The 19,756-nt window shown below is 40.4% G+C and overlaps 1 protein-coding gene across 2 annotated transcripts; it reads left to right on the top strand.

The window, feature by feature from the left end:
• Window positions 1-3,207: 3,207 nt before the first annotated feature.
• Window positions 3,208-12,088, top strand: LOC121961105 (proline-rich protein 36). Of its 2 annotated transcripts, XM_042510967.1 has the most exons (4): window positions 3,208-3,322; window positions 5,980-6,159; window positions 8,182-8,464; window positions 9,072-12,088. In XM_042510967.1, the coding sequence occupies exons 2-4, from the start codon at window positions 6,061-6,063 to the stop codon at window positions 10,553-10,555; spliced, it is 1,866 nt and encodes a 621-aa protein (XP_042366901.1). In that variant the 5' UTR covers window positions 3,208-3,322; window positions 5,980-6,060; the 3' UTR covers window positions 10,556-12,088. The 2 variants fall into 2 exon arrangements, with proteins under 2 accessions (XP_042366901.1, XP_042366902.1); XM_042510968.1 differs by lacking the exon at window positions 3,208-3,322 and having other exon boundaries at window positions 5,961-6,159.
• Window positions 12,089-19,756: the final 7,668 nt, after the last annotated feature.

The following is a 19,756-nucleotide window of genomic DNA, read 5'->3' as shown; positions in this document are numbered from 1 at the left end:
TTTTTTTAAATTGTCCCCATTTTTCAAGGGGGAAAACACCTAATTTTTTTTTTAATCACCAAAATTTAAAAATAAAACATCACCCAAAAAATCTGCAAAATCTTTTCTTTAAAATGGGCTTAATATTAAAAGAAAAATCAAATTGCCAAATTCTCTTTAAAAATCACCAAAAGCTTTTTTTTAACTGCCAGAAAATTTTATGAAAAACAAAGAGTTGCCAAAATTGTTTCTTTAAAAAAAATCTCCAATATTTTTAAAGAACAAAAATATGCAAAATATTTTTCTTGTAAATATCGCAATTAAAACATCACAAAAATTTTAAAAAATAATAGCATTTGCTTCTTTAAAAATCATTACATATCAAAGAAGAACGTTAAATAAACAAAGTAAATGCACATTTGTTTCATTAAAAGCCATTTAAAGTCACTTGCCCTCCTCTCATGCCAAAATAAAATCCCCCGTGTTTGCACCGCCCCCTCCGCTCTCACAGATACCGAACAGTCCCTAAATGTAAACTTTGGTGACCTGAAGCTTTGCGGCAGAAACACTGAGCGACTTTAAACCGACAGCAGCCTCTCTGCACCTGTCTGCACGCGCTCACAGCCGGTGTACCGGCGGCTGACCGTAAAAACGTGACGCTGTTTTGTGACTCTGAACTCATGAAACATGAAGCGTCTCTGTTAGCCGAGCTAATGCTAACGGAGCTTTAGCATCAGATTAGCTAACGCTGTTAGCATCATCCAGAGGCGAGATGTTGCTGTTAGCTGTAGCATTACGGTCATTTCACGCTCAAACGACAACACTGATTTTATTTATCGAAGAAAGCGACAAAACGAAACATTATCGCCCTCACAAATGTTAAAATATATTCGTTTTCTCACAGCGAGGGATTACTGCTGAGAGGGGACACCCTGCTTCCATTATCGCCCACCGCCACGACGAGCTAATTACACCGATATAACTCCAAACGTCGGGGTGCATCGTGAATAAATCACATTCTAATAACGATAACAGAGCCTTTGCGCTGTAGTTCAGGTAGTTTGGTGGTTTGGTTGACAGAAAAGTGGAGGAACAAGCGCGACAGACGGCTCAGTGTCCGATAATAGGCGCATCCCACGTAATGCTGCATCTGCGCGAGGCTAAACAAGCTAGCTAGTCCTTTAGCTAGTGAGTAATTTGAATTTAACGATACTAACGACGCCGTTAACGGTGATAACACGTCAGCTGCGGACTCACCGGAGCTCCGTGAGGACAGCGGCCGGTCCGGCGGTGTCTGTCTCCCCGGTACCGAACAGGATGAACCAAACAAACGGACGGAGCGGAGCTGTTGACGCAGACCGCGGGTTACCGAGCTGCCGGGAGGGGCGTTCAGGGACAACTGGGAAACCAGAGAGCCGGACCCGGAGAGTTTTTATTAATGTTTTTGGGATTTGGCCGCAAAAAAAAAAAAGGTCGCCATTTAAAAAAAACAAAACAAAAAAAAACCTCCCCAAACCTGCAGACGTGCTGGTTTGAAAAACACTTTTTCTTCATTTAAAAAAATGGTAATTTATTTTTTATTTATTATTTCTTTGCAATGTTTTTCTTTCTTTTAACATTTTGGGCAATCTTTTTTTATTTTGATATTTGTGATTATTTTGTGAACATTTTGGCAATTTTATTTTATTTTTTTAAAAATTGGCATTTTTTTTCCCTTAAAACTTTTTGGCATTTTTCCTTCAAAACAGTTTTTTTTCTTGAAAATCCTCAAAAAATATTATATTTTTCTCTACAAATTGGGTTAGGATAAGATAAGATAAGATTGTTTTTTATTTAATTTTTTGGGCGATTTTCTGTGCATGCCAGCAAATTTTTGGCTTTTTTTTCTTTATAACTTTTTGGTACTTTTTCTTTCTTTTTGAATTTTTTTGGTGATTTTTTTTTTTTTTAAAGTGGGAGATTTTTTTCCCCGTACATTTTTTCTTTTTTTCTTTTTCATTAATACATTTTTGGCAATTTTTTTACTTTGGGAACTGCTGGTGGGGGTCTGCACCCTCAGTTTGGGGACCAGTGTGTTCGACAGTTAAATGTCCTGAACATAAATATAATAATAATTGAGATTTTAAAGGCAAAAGTAAGTCAGTTCAGCAACATCTTGTTTTTCTCTTATTAACTGTATTTTTCATAGGCTTAGTTATATATTTTGTTTGACATTGAAGCATAACTCACATTTTTCATTGCATACTTCGGATTTTTTAATATTATTTTTTGCCCATTTACAGCAAAGAGCAACTGTGACATGTTTCAGTTTTCCTTTGCAGCTCAATAACATATTTCTCATTTCTGAAAATTGCCTGTAAGTGGGCTTAAATACTGTATCTACGGTATATACTGCAGTATATACTGCAGCATATACTGCAGTATATACTGCAGTATTGACCAGTGTGTACTCAGTATGAAGTAATGCGGCTGCAGCCAGCAGGCGGCGCTCAAAACAAACAAGTCACGAGTGAGAAGTCAACTGTTCTTATTCACTGAATAAAAAACTTCCTCTGATGTCTCAACACTGTGTGAACTTTGTTAGTCTCGTTATGTGATCGTAACTTTATCTTAATTAACTAATGAAAAGATACGTAAACTTTCTGGTTGAATCATTTTCTGGAAAGAGGTGAAAGTATTAAAATAACAGTACCTCAATTAAAAATAAATCTAAAAATGAATAAAATTACTGCAGTTTACTTCTTCTCACTCCTTTTCGAATTCGTGAAGCGAGTTATTTTGTATTTAGACATTTATTTTGCTTTAAGTTTTGTGCAATATTTTCTTTATTTCCTTTTTACATGTTCGAAATAAATAGAAATCAGATCAAATCAAATCAAACTTTTAAAACACCATAAAATAGCTGCGTGCCAAACAACTCCGCCCCCCCTACAAAATGTACTCGATTACTTTCCACCCGGATGTCCTTCTAGTAAAAATAGTCAAACAGGTAAAACTAAAATAATCCCACTGCTCCTGAACCTCTCCCACTGAAACTCATAACTCTCCTCTGTGTCACACCTGAACACACGCGCGCGCGCGCGCGCGCGCACACACACACACACACACACACACACACACACACACACACACTCACATACACGCGCTCCTGCCGGCGGTGGGCGGAGCCTCCTCGCGGTTTAAAGTGGTGCGTAACGCGCCGCCGTGGTGTTTTTACGCACACGGAGCGCAGCGCAGCAGTTGGACGTCTGAAGAGAAATTCTTTGAGTGAAAATTTTCAGAGATAAATGTTGATGTTTTTTCTCTGTCCGACTTTATGATGAACCATCCGAGGAGCTGTAAGGTGAGTCAGTGTGTACAAATACTTCAACAAGTTCATTTTACTCGCTTTTTTTTTGTTTAGGTGTAAAGTGGGGTATTGGGGGGTTTTTTTTTTTTTACTTCAAAATAGGAAATGTCACTTTATAATTTTTATAATAATCAACTGTGATATATTTATGTCACAGTTTTAATATACATGGATAAATACACTGGAAAAAATACTGCAATGTAGTAAAATACAGCTGAATATATGGATGGACTGGTAGTTTCAACTGGTTTTTATTTACATGATTTTTTTTTGTAATATATAAAAGAAGTAGAATTAAAGAGAGTATTTTTTAGGACACAGCAAATATACTGTCTTATTTCACATGTTCCAAAGTGCAAATATACAGAATTTAGACATCTGTGTCAATATGGAAGACCTGTAAAAAAAAGAAGAAAAAAAGATTTCTGATTGATTAACCCTTTGAACCCTGACAAAATTGTCTTGATTTAATTAAAATAAAAAAGACAAGTAGGTTATGAACAATGAAAGAAGAAATGACCAAAACATTTTTGCAAGGCTTAAATAAGAAGTACGGGGAAATTATCTGAAAAATAGAAAAGCTTTAAAAAAAACATTTTTCTAAATCTGAAAATTTCTTGAAATCCCCAGAACATTTCTCAGTTGCTCATTGCCTTTTTTTCCAATATTTTTGAAATAAATCAAACCACTTGGCTCAAGACTCAAAGGATTAAATATTCATAAAAGGTATCTGAAAGCAGCACAAGAAAAGTGACATTGCTTCGGGTTTTTATGGGTTAAAAGGTGAGATCGCATGAATGATGAAGCGTTTTATTGTCCTATGATGGCACGGTGTGCACAGATTTTAAAAAATATATAAATTAGGTGATTTTTGACCCTTTAACCTAACAAAAGTCCTCAACATATCTCTTTTCCCCCCTTTTTTAAAAACTTTCTCATATTGTTTAATTTGGATGCTGTTTAGACGTCTGAAGAAGTCAAACTTTCCAGAGCAAAGACACGCATCCTAACAAACACATTCATTCACTATAAAATCAGACACATCTTTTGCAGTTGTGAATGTCACATGCACGTCGTTTTGTGCAGCAAAGATTTTCTGCTGCTCCTTTTTTAAATTTGATAATTGTGCAGAAAAACTGGGTCAAAATAAACAAAAAAAATCTTGAAAATAACAAAAACACTGGACAGAAAAAAAACCTTTTCTTAACCCAAAAGAAAGGCTCCGGAAAAGGTAATATTATTTTGCCATTAAAATGGCCACATAGGCCCGTGAGTTTGTGTAAATAACACAGCAAAAATTAAAAAATCATTTTTTTAAATTAATAAATTAATCATATGTTACCCATGTGTTCTTGGTAAATGTAACCTGGTTCTGCTGGTGCTTTAATAACCCAAAAACACTGAAACATAAGAAAAAAGACAGATTTGTTGTTGTTGTTTTTGAGTCAGACAGAAAGTTAAAAAACTGATAAAAACTGGAGTTTGGAGCCGCAGTTTTGGGCTCGAGCGGCATCGTCTCAGCATCAGCAGGATTTCTGCTTTTACAGCTAAACTGTTTTTCTTGTCGGCTCAGTTTTTGGCTCCAAACATCAACCAGGAACTATTTGATTCTTGTTCTTGTGAAGTTTTTTTATCGCAGCAGCATCATGGAGGAATGTGCGCGCTGGTTTCGGCTTCAGGAGCTGGTTTTACAGCTTCCTGTTCCAGGTGAACTGGTCCCTCAGGTGTGTCTCTGCGCCGTCACCAAGTTTACAGCAGCAACAGGCGGAAAGTAACTGACTACATTTACTCACTTTTTGGTAATTGTACTTGAGAATTTTTCATTTTCTACCAAACATTCCTCGACTCCAGCACTTTTTAACCCCTTGAAACCTGATCCAACATTTCTCCAGCTGCTTTTTGATGCCTTTCACGAGCATTTCAGCCTTTGAACTTCGAGCACATCGGAGATTTCTTTCAAAGAACACAGAAAAAGGCAACGAGCTACTTAGTCATAAATGTTTCACAACTCGCAAGAAATTAGAAAATTACTGGCGTGATTTCTTTCAAAATCTCTATACATATATATATATATATATATATATATATATATATATATATATATATATATATATATATATATATATACAGGGAAAAATCTCCAGAAAACTCTGTATATAATTATTAAAATTATATATTTCAAATGATGATTTTAAATATATTATTATTATTATTATTATTGTTGTTGTTGTTGTTGTTAAAATCTTATTTCTTTTTTTTTCAGATTTTCAGGTCATTTTTTCGCTATGACTTTTTTTTTGTTCATTTTTGTTAATTTGCTTGTTTTTTTAAAAAAAAAAAAAAAAATTCTCAGGTAATTTTCTGGTACTTTTTTTTTTATTAATTTCTTGCTTATTTTGAGTAATTTTCCGTTCAGTTGTTGCCAAAACAGCTTCTCAGATTTATCTGGTGATCCTCTGGAGGGGCCCGAGCCCTGGTTTGGGAACCACTGGACTGAGCTTACATAGTATTACCATAATGTATTATTTATTGTATAGTTTATATATATAGTATTATAGTAATTACAAGTATTTAAACTGGGATTTGACCGCTCTGACCTTGACTTTGGACTGTCAGCTGACGCTGTTGGACGTCTCTCTCTGTGTCTGCAGACTCTCGTACAAAAGACGATTATTCTATGATTTTTCGGAGCGACACATCATGTGATTGTGGACCCTCAGTGAGATGTCCTGATGACCTCTGACCCTCGCACCATGGACCTCCGTCTGCAGGGGAACCCTCAGCTCCACTACGGGGTTAACGGGGGCGCGGGCCGAAGCTCCAGGCCGAGCGTGAGTATCTGAAATAAAAAAACACCAGATTCGAGATCCTCTTGTGCTTTTATGTCACTTTGCAGAAAACTTGATACTTGATGTCCTCTGAGCTCTGCAGCAGCCTCGTTCAAATATTACAGAAAAAATAAAACGACATATTCAAACATAAAATAAGAAAATATTTTTCCAGATAAAACAACTGTAAAACCAGCCATGCAGTAAAATTACATGTAAATACTTTTACGTCACATCATAATGTCATAAAATCCTATGAACATCCTAAATCTTAGAAACATTCTAAAGTCTTAGAAATGTCCTTAAGTCCGAGAATTGTCCTCAAACCACTGAAATGTCCTAAAATCCTAGAAATTTCCCAAAATCCTAGGAGTCTGAGAATTGTCCTCAAATCATAGCAATATCCTCAAATCCTGGAAATGTCCTCAAATACAACAAATGCCCTAAATTTCCTAGAAATGTCTCAAAATCCTAGAATTGTCCTAAATCTTAGAAATGTCCTCAAACACCAGAGTAAACGTTTTTTGTGTGGACGCAGGTTGGTGTAATTACAGCTGGGCGTCCTGTGAGCTGCAGCTCCGTCTCGTTCACGTTCTTTTGTTTCCTCAAAACGGTAAACACGGCAGCGTATCGGATGAACAGCTGATTATTGTCTCTGAGCCGTGTTGACACAAAGCAGCCACTCATGACAGACGCTGAGAAATTACACCTGCCCGGCAGCCTGATCCCTCGCCGTGCCTCGGGGATGACATTCATCACAGAGGCACAACACGACCGACCGGTCGGGCCGCAGTTTTGTAGCTCCTGAGCTGCTTCGCCACAATAGACGGCGGTGAGAGCGGCTGAAACCGGCTCCACCGTTTATCTCTGCTGGTTTCTGTTGGCTGCTGCTGCAGGTGTCTCTGTGTCCGTCTCCAAAGTCAAAACAAGCTTTAACCTCGCTGTCAACACTGATGTCAGCAACAAACCGCCGGCTGAAGGTCATCACCTTGAAATAAACCAAACGAGCAGCTTCCTTCAGTCTGCTGCTTCTCTAATTGTAGTCAAACACAGTCTGACAGCAAAACTCCTCATCGCCAAACTCTCTGCTGTTTCCAGGACTTTTCCAGGACTTTTCCAGGACTTTTCCAGGACTTTGAGGCCAATTTTAAAGACCAAACATTCTCTGAAACGACCATCAGTACTTCTTATCAGTTCTTTTTCAACACTATATGACAGCTTTAAAAATATATATTAGTTAAAAAATGAATTCAGAACAGGATTAGACTGAATATTGAAATATGACTTAGGGACGTTTCAGAAAAGGCTCGACAGCTGAGTTCCTCCTGATGCAGCTGAGCTACATAAATAACCTCCGTCCTGAGCCGTTTCATCGTTGTCACAGAGGATTACCCGTTCCCTTCAGCCGTGTGATTCGGCTTGAAAAAGCGTCCTCGATCTTTATCAGATCTGAAAAAAGGCCTCAAAGTTAAGCAGGACAATAAAACGTGTGGTTATTTGATATCTTTTTGTGTTATTATCAGAGGCCGCTCTGTGCGGAGGTGAAGCAGAGAGGAGAGAGAAAGGGCCGTCTGAGCTAAATTTAGGGTGGGAAAGCCGTCTGGAGGAACAAACCGGCCTGTGTTCGGTCTGTACACTCGACTACTGTATGAGAGTCACAGAGGAGCGCTTCAACACGGCGCTCCCTTAATGAAGAGAAAAGAAATTAATATACAATATTTTCCAAAAACTAGGGAAAAATGTCCAGAAAACTTCATTTATAAATTTAATCATTAAACATCAAGAGATATTCTACAAAATAAAATATTTATTTATTGTTATTTTTCTTTTTTTTTTAGCACTTTTTTCAGGTCATTTTAATGTTTTTGCTTTTCTTTACTTGTCAAATTTGTTGCTTACTTTCAGGTCATTTTCCTGTAACTTAACAGCCTCCGACGAAGGGAAAGATAATGAAAAATGTTTTTCAAAAAATGTAAAAAAATCTTACTTTAAACTAAATGTCGTGCCGTCCCTTTGTCTCGACAGGAAGATGATGCGCTCAAGTTCCTGAGCCAGGAGGAGCAGGAGTGTATCCAGTTCTTCGAGGAGACCATCGACTCGTTGGAGGACAGTCTGGAGGAGAACGACCGGAGGCCCCGGCAGGTGAAGCCGCCTGCGACAGTCGACGGACGCCAAACCACGAGCGCCCTTGTGTCCTCCCTCCTGGGCAGATCTCCTAGTCCCAAAGACCAGGACATTATTTACCTGGTCCGCCCAGAACCGGACTTGGTGCAGACCAAAGAGCCGAACTTCAGTCCCACCACTCCAGGTACCGTACAGCAGTTTGTTCTTGTGTGCAGGTTTGTAGTCAGAGTCTGGAATTTTTTAAAAGAAATTTAGGCGTCAGAGAACCACAAAGTCCTCTTTGGCACTGACCAGGAATACATTTCTCGTGCTGAGATAGCAGTTTGTTAAATACTCACCGTGGTACGTTTTCAGTTGTATCATAGTGCCACCAGGTTGCTAAAACCCCCAAATTACTTCAGTAGATGGGTTTCCATTAACCCTCAAAGTGTGCCAAATTGGATGCCAACCGCCATTAAACCCAAAGAAGAAGAAAAAGTACAACAAAGTCACGTGACGTTCTACAAAACACGACTGTATGTGTGTAAGAGACCGAGATCTTCTTAACTCTGATATGAGACAAAGAAATTACAGTGATATTAGGTCAGCTTTATTGAGCCGCTGCAGTACAAATAAATCTGCTAATGTTTCCATCGCCATGGTTACTGGGATGTTATCGCTTGAGGAAAGTCGCGTTACATCATGAGAGAAGTCATAGAATATGACTGAATGGAAACCCGCCTAGTGCCTGCAACAGTCCAGAAATCTTGTACCTTTTCCCAGATCTAAACTTTGCATTTTGTTCCTCACAGATTTTCAGAGTATGGTGCAGAACCCCGAAAGACACTTTGAGGTGAAGCCGAGGCGTGATCCGGACAGCTTGCCTTCTGAGTACAACGCTCCCCTTCCAAGCTTTGGGCCGACAGACAGCCAGTCGTCCTACCATCCTCCGGGATGCATCCCCACCCCGGTCCTGATCGCCCAGCAGATAGCAGAGAACCAGGCAGGTGGAATGTCGAACCTCCATCCCTCCACATTCCTCCGCCGCTGCAGCCTTGAGTCCGACAAGCCAGTGAGCCACAGCAGCGATCCCCACAGTAAACAGGGTCCTCCTACCTTGGCCAAGCCTACCCGCTTTCCTGCTAACATCAACGTGATCCTCGGCAACAAAGAGCACCAGAACCAGCCACTGGCCAACGTGAGCATCCAGGAGCGGCGGGCGCAGATGCTGGCAAACCTAACGGGAACGTCACACCCTCTGCTGCAGGAAAACCTTCAGCCACCCGTGGAGGAGAAGGCTCGAAACGCTCCCACTCGAAGCATTTCCTTCAAGGACCCGTCACCAGACAAATCCAGGATGGAGGCTTTGTCTAAGCTGGGCCTGAGCAGGAACCGAGCCATGTCTGGGGGCGTATTGCTCCTCGCCGACCCAAACAGCCCCTCTCTGGATTCTCTCACAGCTACAGAATCCAGCGCCAAACCTCTGGAGGCCAGTGATCCCCCAACAGCAGAAACCAGCATCAGAGTGCCAGAAGCCAATGTCACAGCGCCTCTTCAGAGCCCGATTGACCGAAAACCAGAGATTCTGCCGACAGATTCCCTAAAAAGGTACGAAGACGGGAACCTTGAGCCGAGTCCCTCGCCTCCGGCGGTCACACAGAGCAGCTACTCTTCACCTCCTTTGGAAAACAAACCATCTTTCTCTCCTCCACCTGAAGTCACCTTGGTGGAATTTAACAGCTACGGAGGGAAATCTATCATGGTCAACCCTTCGCTTTCCTCCCGGAGCGAACCTGCAACTTTTCCAGCCAGCCCTGAACCCAAAACCCTCCCACCTGCGCTGGCTAACCCCAGCGAGTTTAACCACTACGGAGGAAAGACCAAAGTCATGACTCCTGCTCCTGTGGTCGTGACCAGGAGCGACCTTCCCGATATCCTTAGCTCCCATATTGACAAGAGTCATTCCTTGCCCGCCAAATCGGAACCGCAACACATTGAGATTCGCAGTTACGGAGTAAAGAGTCGAACAATTAACCCGTCCGCCGGGGTACACCGCCCGTCAGAAAGCCTTACAAAGAGCGTCAAAGCCCCGGCTCCAACCCCGGCCCCAAGACCTCCTCGTCACTCCTACCACGGTGCTGTAGCTCCCCAGAAACCGGCGCTCCATGAACACAAGCGCAGATCTACCTCCCTGTTTCGTCCCCAAGGCATCACCGTGCAGTTTTCTGGACGGGGAGCGACAGATGAATCGCGTAGGGAGGCGCTAAGGAAGCTAGGGCTCCTGAAAGACTCTTGATAAACTGTGGACATGAATTCTTCAGTCTGAATCTCTGGTGTGGCTGCAAAGAGACGTACTCAAACACAGGACAGACCTGCACAGCCAGTTCTTCACTTCCTGGCCGTAAAAAAAAACTGACAAACGAGTGTGACGCTCTGCAGCTGCTGCACACTCGACATTAGGTGGGTTTCCATTACAGATTTGCGCATAACTTTAGCAATATTTTCGAAATTGCGATCAAACACAATAGGGAGATGACTGCTTTTAGGCAGATGAACTGCTTTACTTTGCCTCCAACTCAAGACGCCGTATACCTCCGCACAAGATATTTTGGAACAAACTGAATCTGCAAAGAGAAGCATCGTCTTCACACGGGAATCTAATAACTTTTGGTGTCAGGCTGGTTGTGAAAACTGGGCCTCATTTATGAAAACATCTTAAAGAAAAAGGTTGGATATTTTGTGAATTGTTGTTATTGTTGATAAATCCCATGAAAAGACTCCCACTGGTGACCTTTACCCATTTTCCACCAAAATTAGCACGTTTTTTTAATTTCTCTTTTAAACATGGGAAAATCACCTGAAATGTGATACACTCCATGCTTATTGCCAGTAGAGCAGAGCTGTGTACGTGGCTCTGCAGTAGACGAGAATGCCTATTTTTTTTTTTTCTTTTTTGGTGTGTCTTGTTTGACATCATGGACAGGCCGATACAGACGAGCCTAGTGAAAATATTACTGTGTTTACTTCTTTTTCCTTTTGGTCTATACTCGGTGTTCACTTCTACCATATTTGTGCACGTTTTCTGAAAACTTGTGGATGCAAACATATGGAGCGGTACCATCGTAGATGGTAGAGGCAGTGTGGCGTACTTTCAGCAAGATACAACTTTAGGATGCTTTTTGGAAATGGGACTGAGTTTGACAGTTAAATAGATGTTTACTGGGATTTTTTATCGGGTTTTTAAAAAAACAAAATTGGGCATCCAGGCCTTCAGGGGCCCCAAAGCCCCCCATGTGACACCTGATTTGTGGTAATTTTATAATTTGCACATTTGTTTGGTTATTTCCCAAAGAATTATATGAATTTAAATGAGTTATAAGTTATAAGGTTCCACATTTATTTTTGGCAGATTTCGAGGCCTATCTTGGTCATGGCCTTGTGTCAAAATTATTATTATAGGTTTTAAAACTTTTATTAAGTTTTAAAATAAATTTGTGCTTAAAGTTGCCACAAACACTACAGACTTCATCTAAAGCAGGATTGTTTCTAAGGAAATGATGTGAAACCGGGGGGGTCGGTGGGGGCCCAAAGCTCAGTTTTGACCCTGGGCCCCTGAGGAGGCTGATCAGGCCCTGATAAAAATATTTGTTTTTAGCTGCAACAACTGCAATCTACAGTTAATGAGCAACTAATTAAGCATGAAAGTAATTTAGGTGTCAAAAATTACAATCTTTGTGCTGCAAATTGAATTTTAAATCTTTAAAATATGTTTTGAAAATACTCCGTAAAGACTCAGTCTCAGTGTGAGTTATATTATATTATATTTGTTCAACAGTGTCACCTTCCTCCTATCAGATATCAGCAGAGTGAATTCATGTTCGTACACAGGCTGTGAAGTTAAACGGGAGACTTTTACTGGTTTGTTAACGGACTTTGGGCTTTTTTTTTTTTTTTTTCAGCAGTGAATTTTTTGGGAGTTTTTTTCTGTCAGCACTTTGGGTCAAGAACAAAGTTGAAGGCACTTTTCTTTTAGTGCACTTTTATTACTTCTGAAATGACTAAATTATGTTGTGAAGAGCAGAAAAGTTTTACGCAGATTTATGAAAGCGAAGAGTAGAGGATGCATCTGTTTAATTGTGTAAATCTACAGTGAATATCGGTGGAATAACAATGCCGCAGAGCTGTGTAGAAAAATGTAAATGTGAGCTACAGGATATTTTTACTCGAGCCTCCCACACCAAACCACAGACTGTGGAATGACTTTGTGGGCACGACTTTTACTTTTTTACTACGCAGAGGGAGTACTTTGAAACGGCTCTTTAGGGATGGGCGCGCATTGTACAAAACACAAGCACTAAAAACCACAGAGAGTCCCGAAATACACCCGGATCTCGCCTGTGTGCTTCTGTCCTCGTCGAGCTGTTTGTCGACGACTTTCTGTGTTTTATTCAACTGTTGGATCTGCATCAGTGTGTGTGTGTGAGTGTGTGTGTGAGTGTTATAAAAACAGGGTTCCCACAGATTTTCATGGATGGAATTTCAAAATATTCATAACATTTTTTTTCTTGCCCCATTTGCCTGGCATTTTTCAAACATGTCACATTCAAACTTTATTCAAATTACTATTATTTTACGGTAATTGGAAGGTTAGCCACGATCACTATAGCTGATATTATTTATTATTATTTGTTATTATTTCGATACACACAAAACTGTTGACATCATCTTTTTTCTTGTTCTATGTTCAGACAACTTTCACAATTTCTTCTGTTGAAACATGCAGAAAAAGGTGATGAGCAACATAAAAAGAAATGTCCAACAAATCGCGAGAAATAAGTAGATTTAGAAAATTATTTCCCTCTTGGTTTTTGTTGTATATTGTTTATTTTTCTTTTCTTTTTTTTCAAAATTTTCAGCAAATTTTTTTGTACTTTTTACTAATTTCCTTGCTATTTTTTTTTCATAGGTTGCTTATTAACTTATTCTGATTTTTAAAGGAATTCAAACTAGTTTTCTTGGGTTTCAAAAGGTTAATAATTCAGTGACTTTTCCAAAACTTTCAACGATTCTTCCATGACTGTGGGAACCCCGTAAAGACTCCGGTTCTCTGTAGTTCACCTACAGTAACTTTTGAAGTATATTTTGTGTCACACGGTGCTCGTGTGAATGTTGGGTTTTTGTGAATATTTGTTTACAGACTCCGGTTTCTCTGCAGTTCAGCTGCAGGCGTGTTGAAGTATCTCATGGTGCAGACAGACAGACAGACAGACAGACAGACAGACAGACAGACAGAAAGACACTTTATATAAGGACACTCTGCTTCATGAGGACGTGTTTGTGCACACAGACGTGCACACAGACGTGCACACTCTGGGGATTTAAGAGTGCATGTGGTGAAGAGGCTGCTGTAAACTGTATAAATAAATATGAACTCTGCTAAATAAATATGTATGTAATGTTAAGTTTTTGTCATTAAACAGAATAATGCTAGGTTTCGGTCTCATGTTGTTTTTTTGTTATGAGCTGTGAAGAGTGAACGCGTGCTGATCAGTGATCGGCCCGGCGGTGGAATATTTCACCTGAGGGGAAACTTACAGGTTTTAAAGGCGTGTTTGGAGACTTAAAGGGGCATCACACTGGTTTTACACTTAAAGGTCTGTTTACTTTGCACAGGGCTGTTTTTTACTCACTGACAGGAAACATTTTACTGCACAATTGATCACTTTAAGTGCATTTAGCTGATAATACTTACATACCTTTATTCATGTTAGATTTGGAGTATTTCAGCCTCCGCCTGAAGACTGTGTCTAAAACGAGGTTGAATGTGATGTGACACATTTTGGGTGATATGCTTTATAGTTTTTTTTTGTGGAGATTTAAAGATTGGCGTCACTCTCGTGTTCAGTAAACATGCGGCTGCAGCCGGCTCGCTCAGCAGAAAGACCGGAAACAGCTCGCCCGGCTCGGTCTAAAGGAACAAAACTCACCGAGCAGCAGCTCTGACGCTCTCCGATAAACCGCAGATTTTAGATTCATGCTGAATGTCTTTTTTTTACAGGCTCTATTGAGGTTTTCTAATGAAGCTTTGAAAACTATCGGCCCAGTTTTTGTGAATCTTCTTGGTGAAAGGCTGAAACGTGGATCAGGAGAAGAACCCTTTACATTTTGGAGCGGATCCGAATCACAGGGTGGACACAAAAAAAATCATACCGTAATTTATGTCCTCACAAAACAAAAATGTCTGATTTCTAGAGATAATGACATAATTTGTGCATCTCTCTCTCTCTCTAGATATATATATATATATATATATATATATAAATATATATGGAATTATTCCTCAAAGGGTTCAATAGTAAAGTATCTCTGTGTAAAATGTTTTTTTGTATATATACAGTGTAATAAAAGAGCATAAAACTGTATATAAACACATCCTAGAATCCTAGAAATGTCCTAAAATCCTACAAATGTCCCAAAATCATATAGAAAAGTTGTCAAATCCTAGAAAAGTCCTAAAGTTCTAGAGACGTCCTAAAATCATATAAATGTCCCAAAATCCTGAAAACCTACTAAAATCCAAAAATGTCCCAAAACAATATACATGTCCTAAAATCCTAGAAATGTACTCAAATCCAAGAAACATCCTAAAATCCTAGAAATGTCCCAAAATCATATAAATGTCCTAAAGCCCTAGAAACGTCCGAAATTCCTAGCGTTCGTGGAGCAGGTGGAGCTCCTCGCTGAGAACTCAGAGCGTCAGCAGCGAAGCAGCCGTTGTCCCGAGCAGAGAAAGCCTGTGTGTGTGTGTGTGCGTGTGTGTGTGTGCGTGTGTTATGTAACCGTCTGCAGTCACACAGTTTGCTTCTGTTCAACACACAAGACGTCCAATGTGAGAAAACATGAGGAAGGTCAGAAAAAATAAAACTCTCTAAATAAAACACAGAGCGCAGAAATACTCACAGTTTCGTGTTCGTATGAGCACCTGAGACTTAAAAAACATAAATATGGTGGTTTTTGGGGGGTTGGAGGTGAAGCTTTGTGCCTCCTAACAGGTCAGTCCGGCCATGATTTAGCCATGTTGCACATGTGCAGCGTTTCGAGGAGCGAGGGCAGGAAATGAGGACATACTTATGTTCTCTGCCTTGTAATTAGATCTCGACAAACAGGCACACCCTCCCAAAACACGCAAACGACCTCATTTACAGAGCGGGCAAACAGCGATCAGCTTCATACTTTTATTGTGATATTTCTTCTGTCTGTTTTTCTTTTTTTAGCTTGCAGGAAAACAACAAAGCAGACAGTCGGACAGGCTGAGTCCGAGGAGCCGCCGCCGGACGCTTCACTACAACAACACAAAGGATCAGGAGCAGAAAAGAGCCATGCAGCAGGACACAGAGAATATTTATAGATCTAAAATCAGTAAGTCATCACAGAGGAAGACCTTCAGGCACACGGTATCCACGGAAACACGTCACAAACCAAATCAAGCTCGTTATTGTCGATAAATCCTTTAGATGCTCAAAACAAAACAAAGAAAACATCAAGCAGGTTATAAAAAGAAGAGGAGTATGTACACGCAGGAGTTCGTCAAAGATCAGGAGTCCGTCAGTGAGCAGGAGTCCGTCAGAGATCAGGAGTCCGTCAGTGATCAGGAGTCCGTCAGAGATCAGGAGTCCGTCAGAGATCAGGAGTCCGTCAGAGATCAGGAGTCCGTCAGTGATCAGGAGTCCGTCAGTGAGATCAGGAGTCCGTCAGAGATCAGGAGTCCGTCCGTGAGCAGAGTCCGTCAGTGAGCAGGAGTCCGTCAGTGATCAGGAGTCCGTCAGAGATCAGGAGTCCGTCAGTGATCAGGAGTCCGTCAGAGATCAGGAGTCCGTCAGTGATCAGGAGTCCGTCAGAGAGCAGGAGTCCGTCAGAGATCAGGAGTCCGTCAGTGAGCAGGAGTCCGTCAGAGATCAGGAGTCCGTCAGTGAGCAGATATACTCTCGGTGATCAGATGTACGCTAAGGAATCTGTCAGTAATTCGTTGTTAATCAGGAGTCCGTCAGTGATCAATTTTACAGTCAGGAGTCCATCAGTGACACTTTTTTTTTAATGTTTTCCTTTAAAATTTTGGGTGTGTGTTTTTCTTTGAAATTTTTGTTTTAGATTTTTACAGCCTTTTTTGTCAATGTTTGGTGATTGGAGTAATATCCTTTGTGAAATGGACCTTCAGATGGAGCAGAAAGCAGTTGCAAGTGTTGAGCAATTCATGTTGCTATCAGCAGCTGTAGTCTTTTCTTCTGCAGCTACAGATCGCAGAGTTTCCACACGTTTATTTATTTTGTGGGGGCCCGCCACGATTAAAACGTCTGCCGCCACAAATAGATTTTCTAATTTTGGAGCTGGAACATTGATTAAGAGCTGTTGAAGAATAAACACATTGCAGTTATTAGCGTACTCTGGGCACAGATGGAGCAGCAGAATGTTAAGAGCAGTGAAAGTGAAACTGAAGCGTTCATTCTGCAGTGGTTGCTCCTCCCATTCATCGATCTGATCTGATCTGATCAGTTCTGATCGGATCCACTGATCGATTATCCACCCGGAGACTCAAACTCCACAAACTGCTGCTGAGGAAAAAAATAACTGATGGAGAGCTCCACCTGCACTGCGTTCACAAACCTGCAAAACCTCCACCGTCAGCTACCGCCACACACGCACGCACGCGCTCAAATTCTGTGGGTCATTTTGAGTCTAAATTAATCTGCAGATTATTTTCTCGATTAACGATTTGTCTGTGAAGACAAAAAACAACAGTCCCAATTTTGCAGTGCCGAAAGTGACGTCTTCATGTTGCTTGTTTGTTTTTCTGTCCAAAACCCAAAAATATTCAACCAACAAATAAAATAAAACTGAGAAACACTGGCGAAGCTACAGCTATGGAATGTTTCTTAAAAAAAAGACTTAAAACGATCGGTTGATTATCAAAATTGATTATTTCTGACTGACGTCTTTACTCAAATAATCGAATGTTTTCTGTGTTAAGTGGCGCCAAATTATGTAATTTTTTCCGAAACGTTACACAGCAGTGAGAGCTGCTGACTGACAGTAAAACACGAGAGCCGTAAATCAGGCAAAAGGCAGCAACAACCTCCAAAAATCACTCTGAATAAACACAAACCTCCAGAAAAAAAACATCGGAGCCACTTTTCCATGGTCTTCCAAACATTATTGTGTACAAACGTCCTCTCCGTGTTACTGGATGACCAGTTTATGAACCAGTTTGTGAATCAGTGTCAAACCTCGTCTGTCTCCGTCTCAGCGCCGCCGCGCGCCGTTCCCGCTTTGATTTTAAAAAGTCTCAAAACAAACAAAAACAGAAAGTATCCCTCTATGTCTGGTGTAAATTTATCCACTCGCAAGTTTTTTAACTCCTAAATATGAGTCACTGTGTCCTCCGCCTGGTGTGACGGCGGGACACGATCCCTCTGTCCGTCCCTTCCGTCCCGTCCCGTCCCGCCTCGCCGTCCGGTCGGCCGCTCACGTGTTCAGTCACCTTTCTGATCCAGACAAGATGTTTCAGACAAAAAGAAAAGAGAGCCGTCTGTGTGACACCTGACCTCTGACCCCAGCTGCCTGCTGGGGTCCCTCGTCCCTCAGCAGAGGGACAAGTGTGTGTTCAGGTCAGGAGCTTTGGTCTGTCCCGGCTGCAGGACTCGTCCCCCGTTTGGACCGATCTCTCTCGCTCTCTCTCTCGCTGGGTCATTTGCTCTCTTGCTCGCTCGTTCAGCCCGGACCCAGAACTCCAATCAGCGTCTCCTGGAGGACACAGAGGACATTTACTGTAGACGTGATGGACACACGGGGACACTGCTGGTGTCCTGATATCTGCAGTACTATTGTACCTCAGCAGGTAGAATACGGAGCGGCTTTACAGTTGTTTTCTCTGAAAACGACGTCATGAGAACGAAGCAGAACGGTGACGTTTTGGCCAAAATTATAATCAATAACTTCTGTTAGTGGTTGATCGATATTATTTTTTCAGAGCCGATACTGATTATTACCAGTTAATGAGACCGATATCAATATTTGAAACCGATATGCCTTTACGATAAAAATGAAAATCTTTCTTTCAATATTTCAAATTTGGAATATAACAAACTCCAACACAAAACTTTATTTAAACACTGTTAACAAATGTTTAATGAAAACTGAAACTTTCAACATCAAAAATTCACAGCAACTTTCTCTATAAAGTCAAGTGAAAAATTTAAATAAGAAATCAATACATAAAAATGGCTAAGTAACAGTTCCTCCCATGCTGTCACTTTATTTGCACTCTTTAATTCTTATCTGCGATCATTAAAAATAAACAGCAGAAACAGATGAGGCTAAATATCGACCCCAATAATCAGCCAGGACGATAATCTGTCGACTCCTAGTTTCTATTAACCGTCAAAGAGCGCAAACTGAAATTACGAATATAAAATGCGACTAATGGAAACGCGTCAATCTGGAAGCAACTCCCATTTATCGCAAAAGTTTTTCCTCTGTTGTTACTGCATCACATATCTCTGAGAGAGTTTTTAACCCACAATTCCTCTGTGAAATCGTGGACTACATCTCCCAGAAATCCCTCATACATGGCCACTCCCACGTATGAGGGGCTCGCCTTTCCATCATGGCTCCATAACACGCCTGCGCGGCCTCGGATTGAAATAATGACGGCTAGTGCGGTGGCTGCAATAGAAATAAAGCTGCTGATGTTTTGAACATCCGTCGCCATGGTTACTGGGACGTTATCACCAGAAGAGAAGTCACATGACATCACTCGGTGGAAACACCGTCAGCTCCACGTTGAGTTTTATCACATTTACTGAATAATGATGTTTAGTGTGATTCTGTGATGGAAACCTGCCTAACGAGCAGAAACTCTGTAAAGCCAAAAAAGTCTCTCTTAAATCGATTACAGCCACTTTGAGGATTACAAAATGAAAATTGAGTAATTCGGCATGATTTCTGTCAAATACATGAGAAGGAATGAGCAACAAAGGAAAAAGTGACCCAAAAATTAGCAATAAACTGGAAAAAGTACAAGAAAATTACGTTAAAATGACTGAAAAATAAAAAAGAAAAAACAAGTGAATGAATGGAGAAAAGCACTTAAAAATTATACTAATTGTGTAAAATATTATGATGATATTTAAAAAAAAACATATTTTCAAATGTATTTTATTTCTTGCAATTTGTAGAACATTTTTTACCAAGTTGCTCAGTGCATTTTTTGAGTACTTTATAAAAGAAATCACACCAATTAGTTTAAAAGGTTCAAAGGTTTAAATGCTTTTAAAAACTAAAAAGTCTAAAAGTAGCACAAGAAAAGAGGCTTCACTCCAGGTTTCTAATGATTCATGTCAGAACTTCATTTTCTCCTGCTGGACATTTGTGTGAAGTTTTGTCGTAATTAGTTCATGAATTTTTGAGTTTTGGCCAGAAACATGTTTTATGAGTACACAGT

Source organism: Plectropomus leopardus, chromosome 22 (assembly GCF_008729295.1).
Source record: "Plectropomus leopardus isolate mb chromosome 22, YSFRI_Pleo_2.0, whole genome shotgun sequence".
In the NCBI taxonomy this organism is placed as follows: domain Eukaryota; kingdom Metazoa; phylum Chordata; class Actinopteri; order Perciformes; family Serranidae; genus Plectropomus; species Plectropomus leopardus.
This window is presented reverse-complemented; position numbering and strand designations above follow the sequence as displayed.

Coding starts and splice junctions, on each gene's coding strand:
- LOC121961105 (XM_042510967.1), top strand. CDS start 6,061: ATGACCTCTGACCCTCGCACCATGGACCTCCGTCTGCAGGGGAACCCT. Junction 6,160..8,181: donor GCCGAAGCTCCAGGCCGAGC/GTGAGTATCTGA, acceptor TTGTCTCGACAG/GAAGATGATGCGCTCAAGTT. Junction 8,465..9,071: donor CTTCAGTCCCACCACTCCAG/GTACCGTACAGC, acceptor TGTTCCTCACAG/ATTTTCAGAGTATGGTGCAG.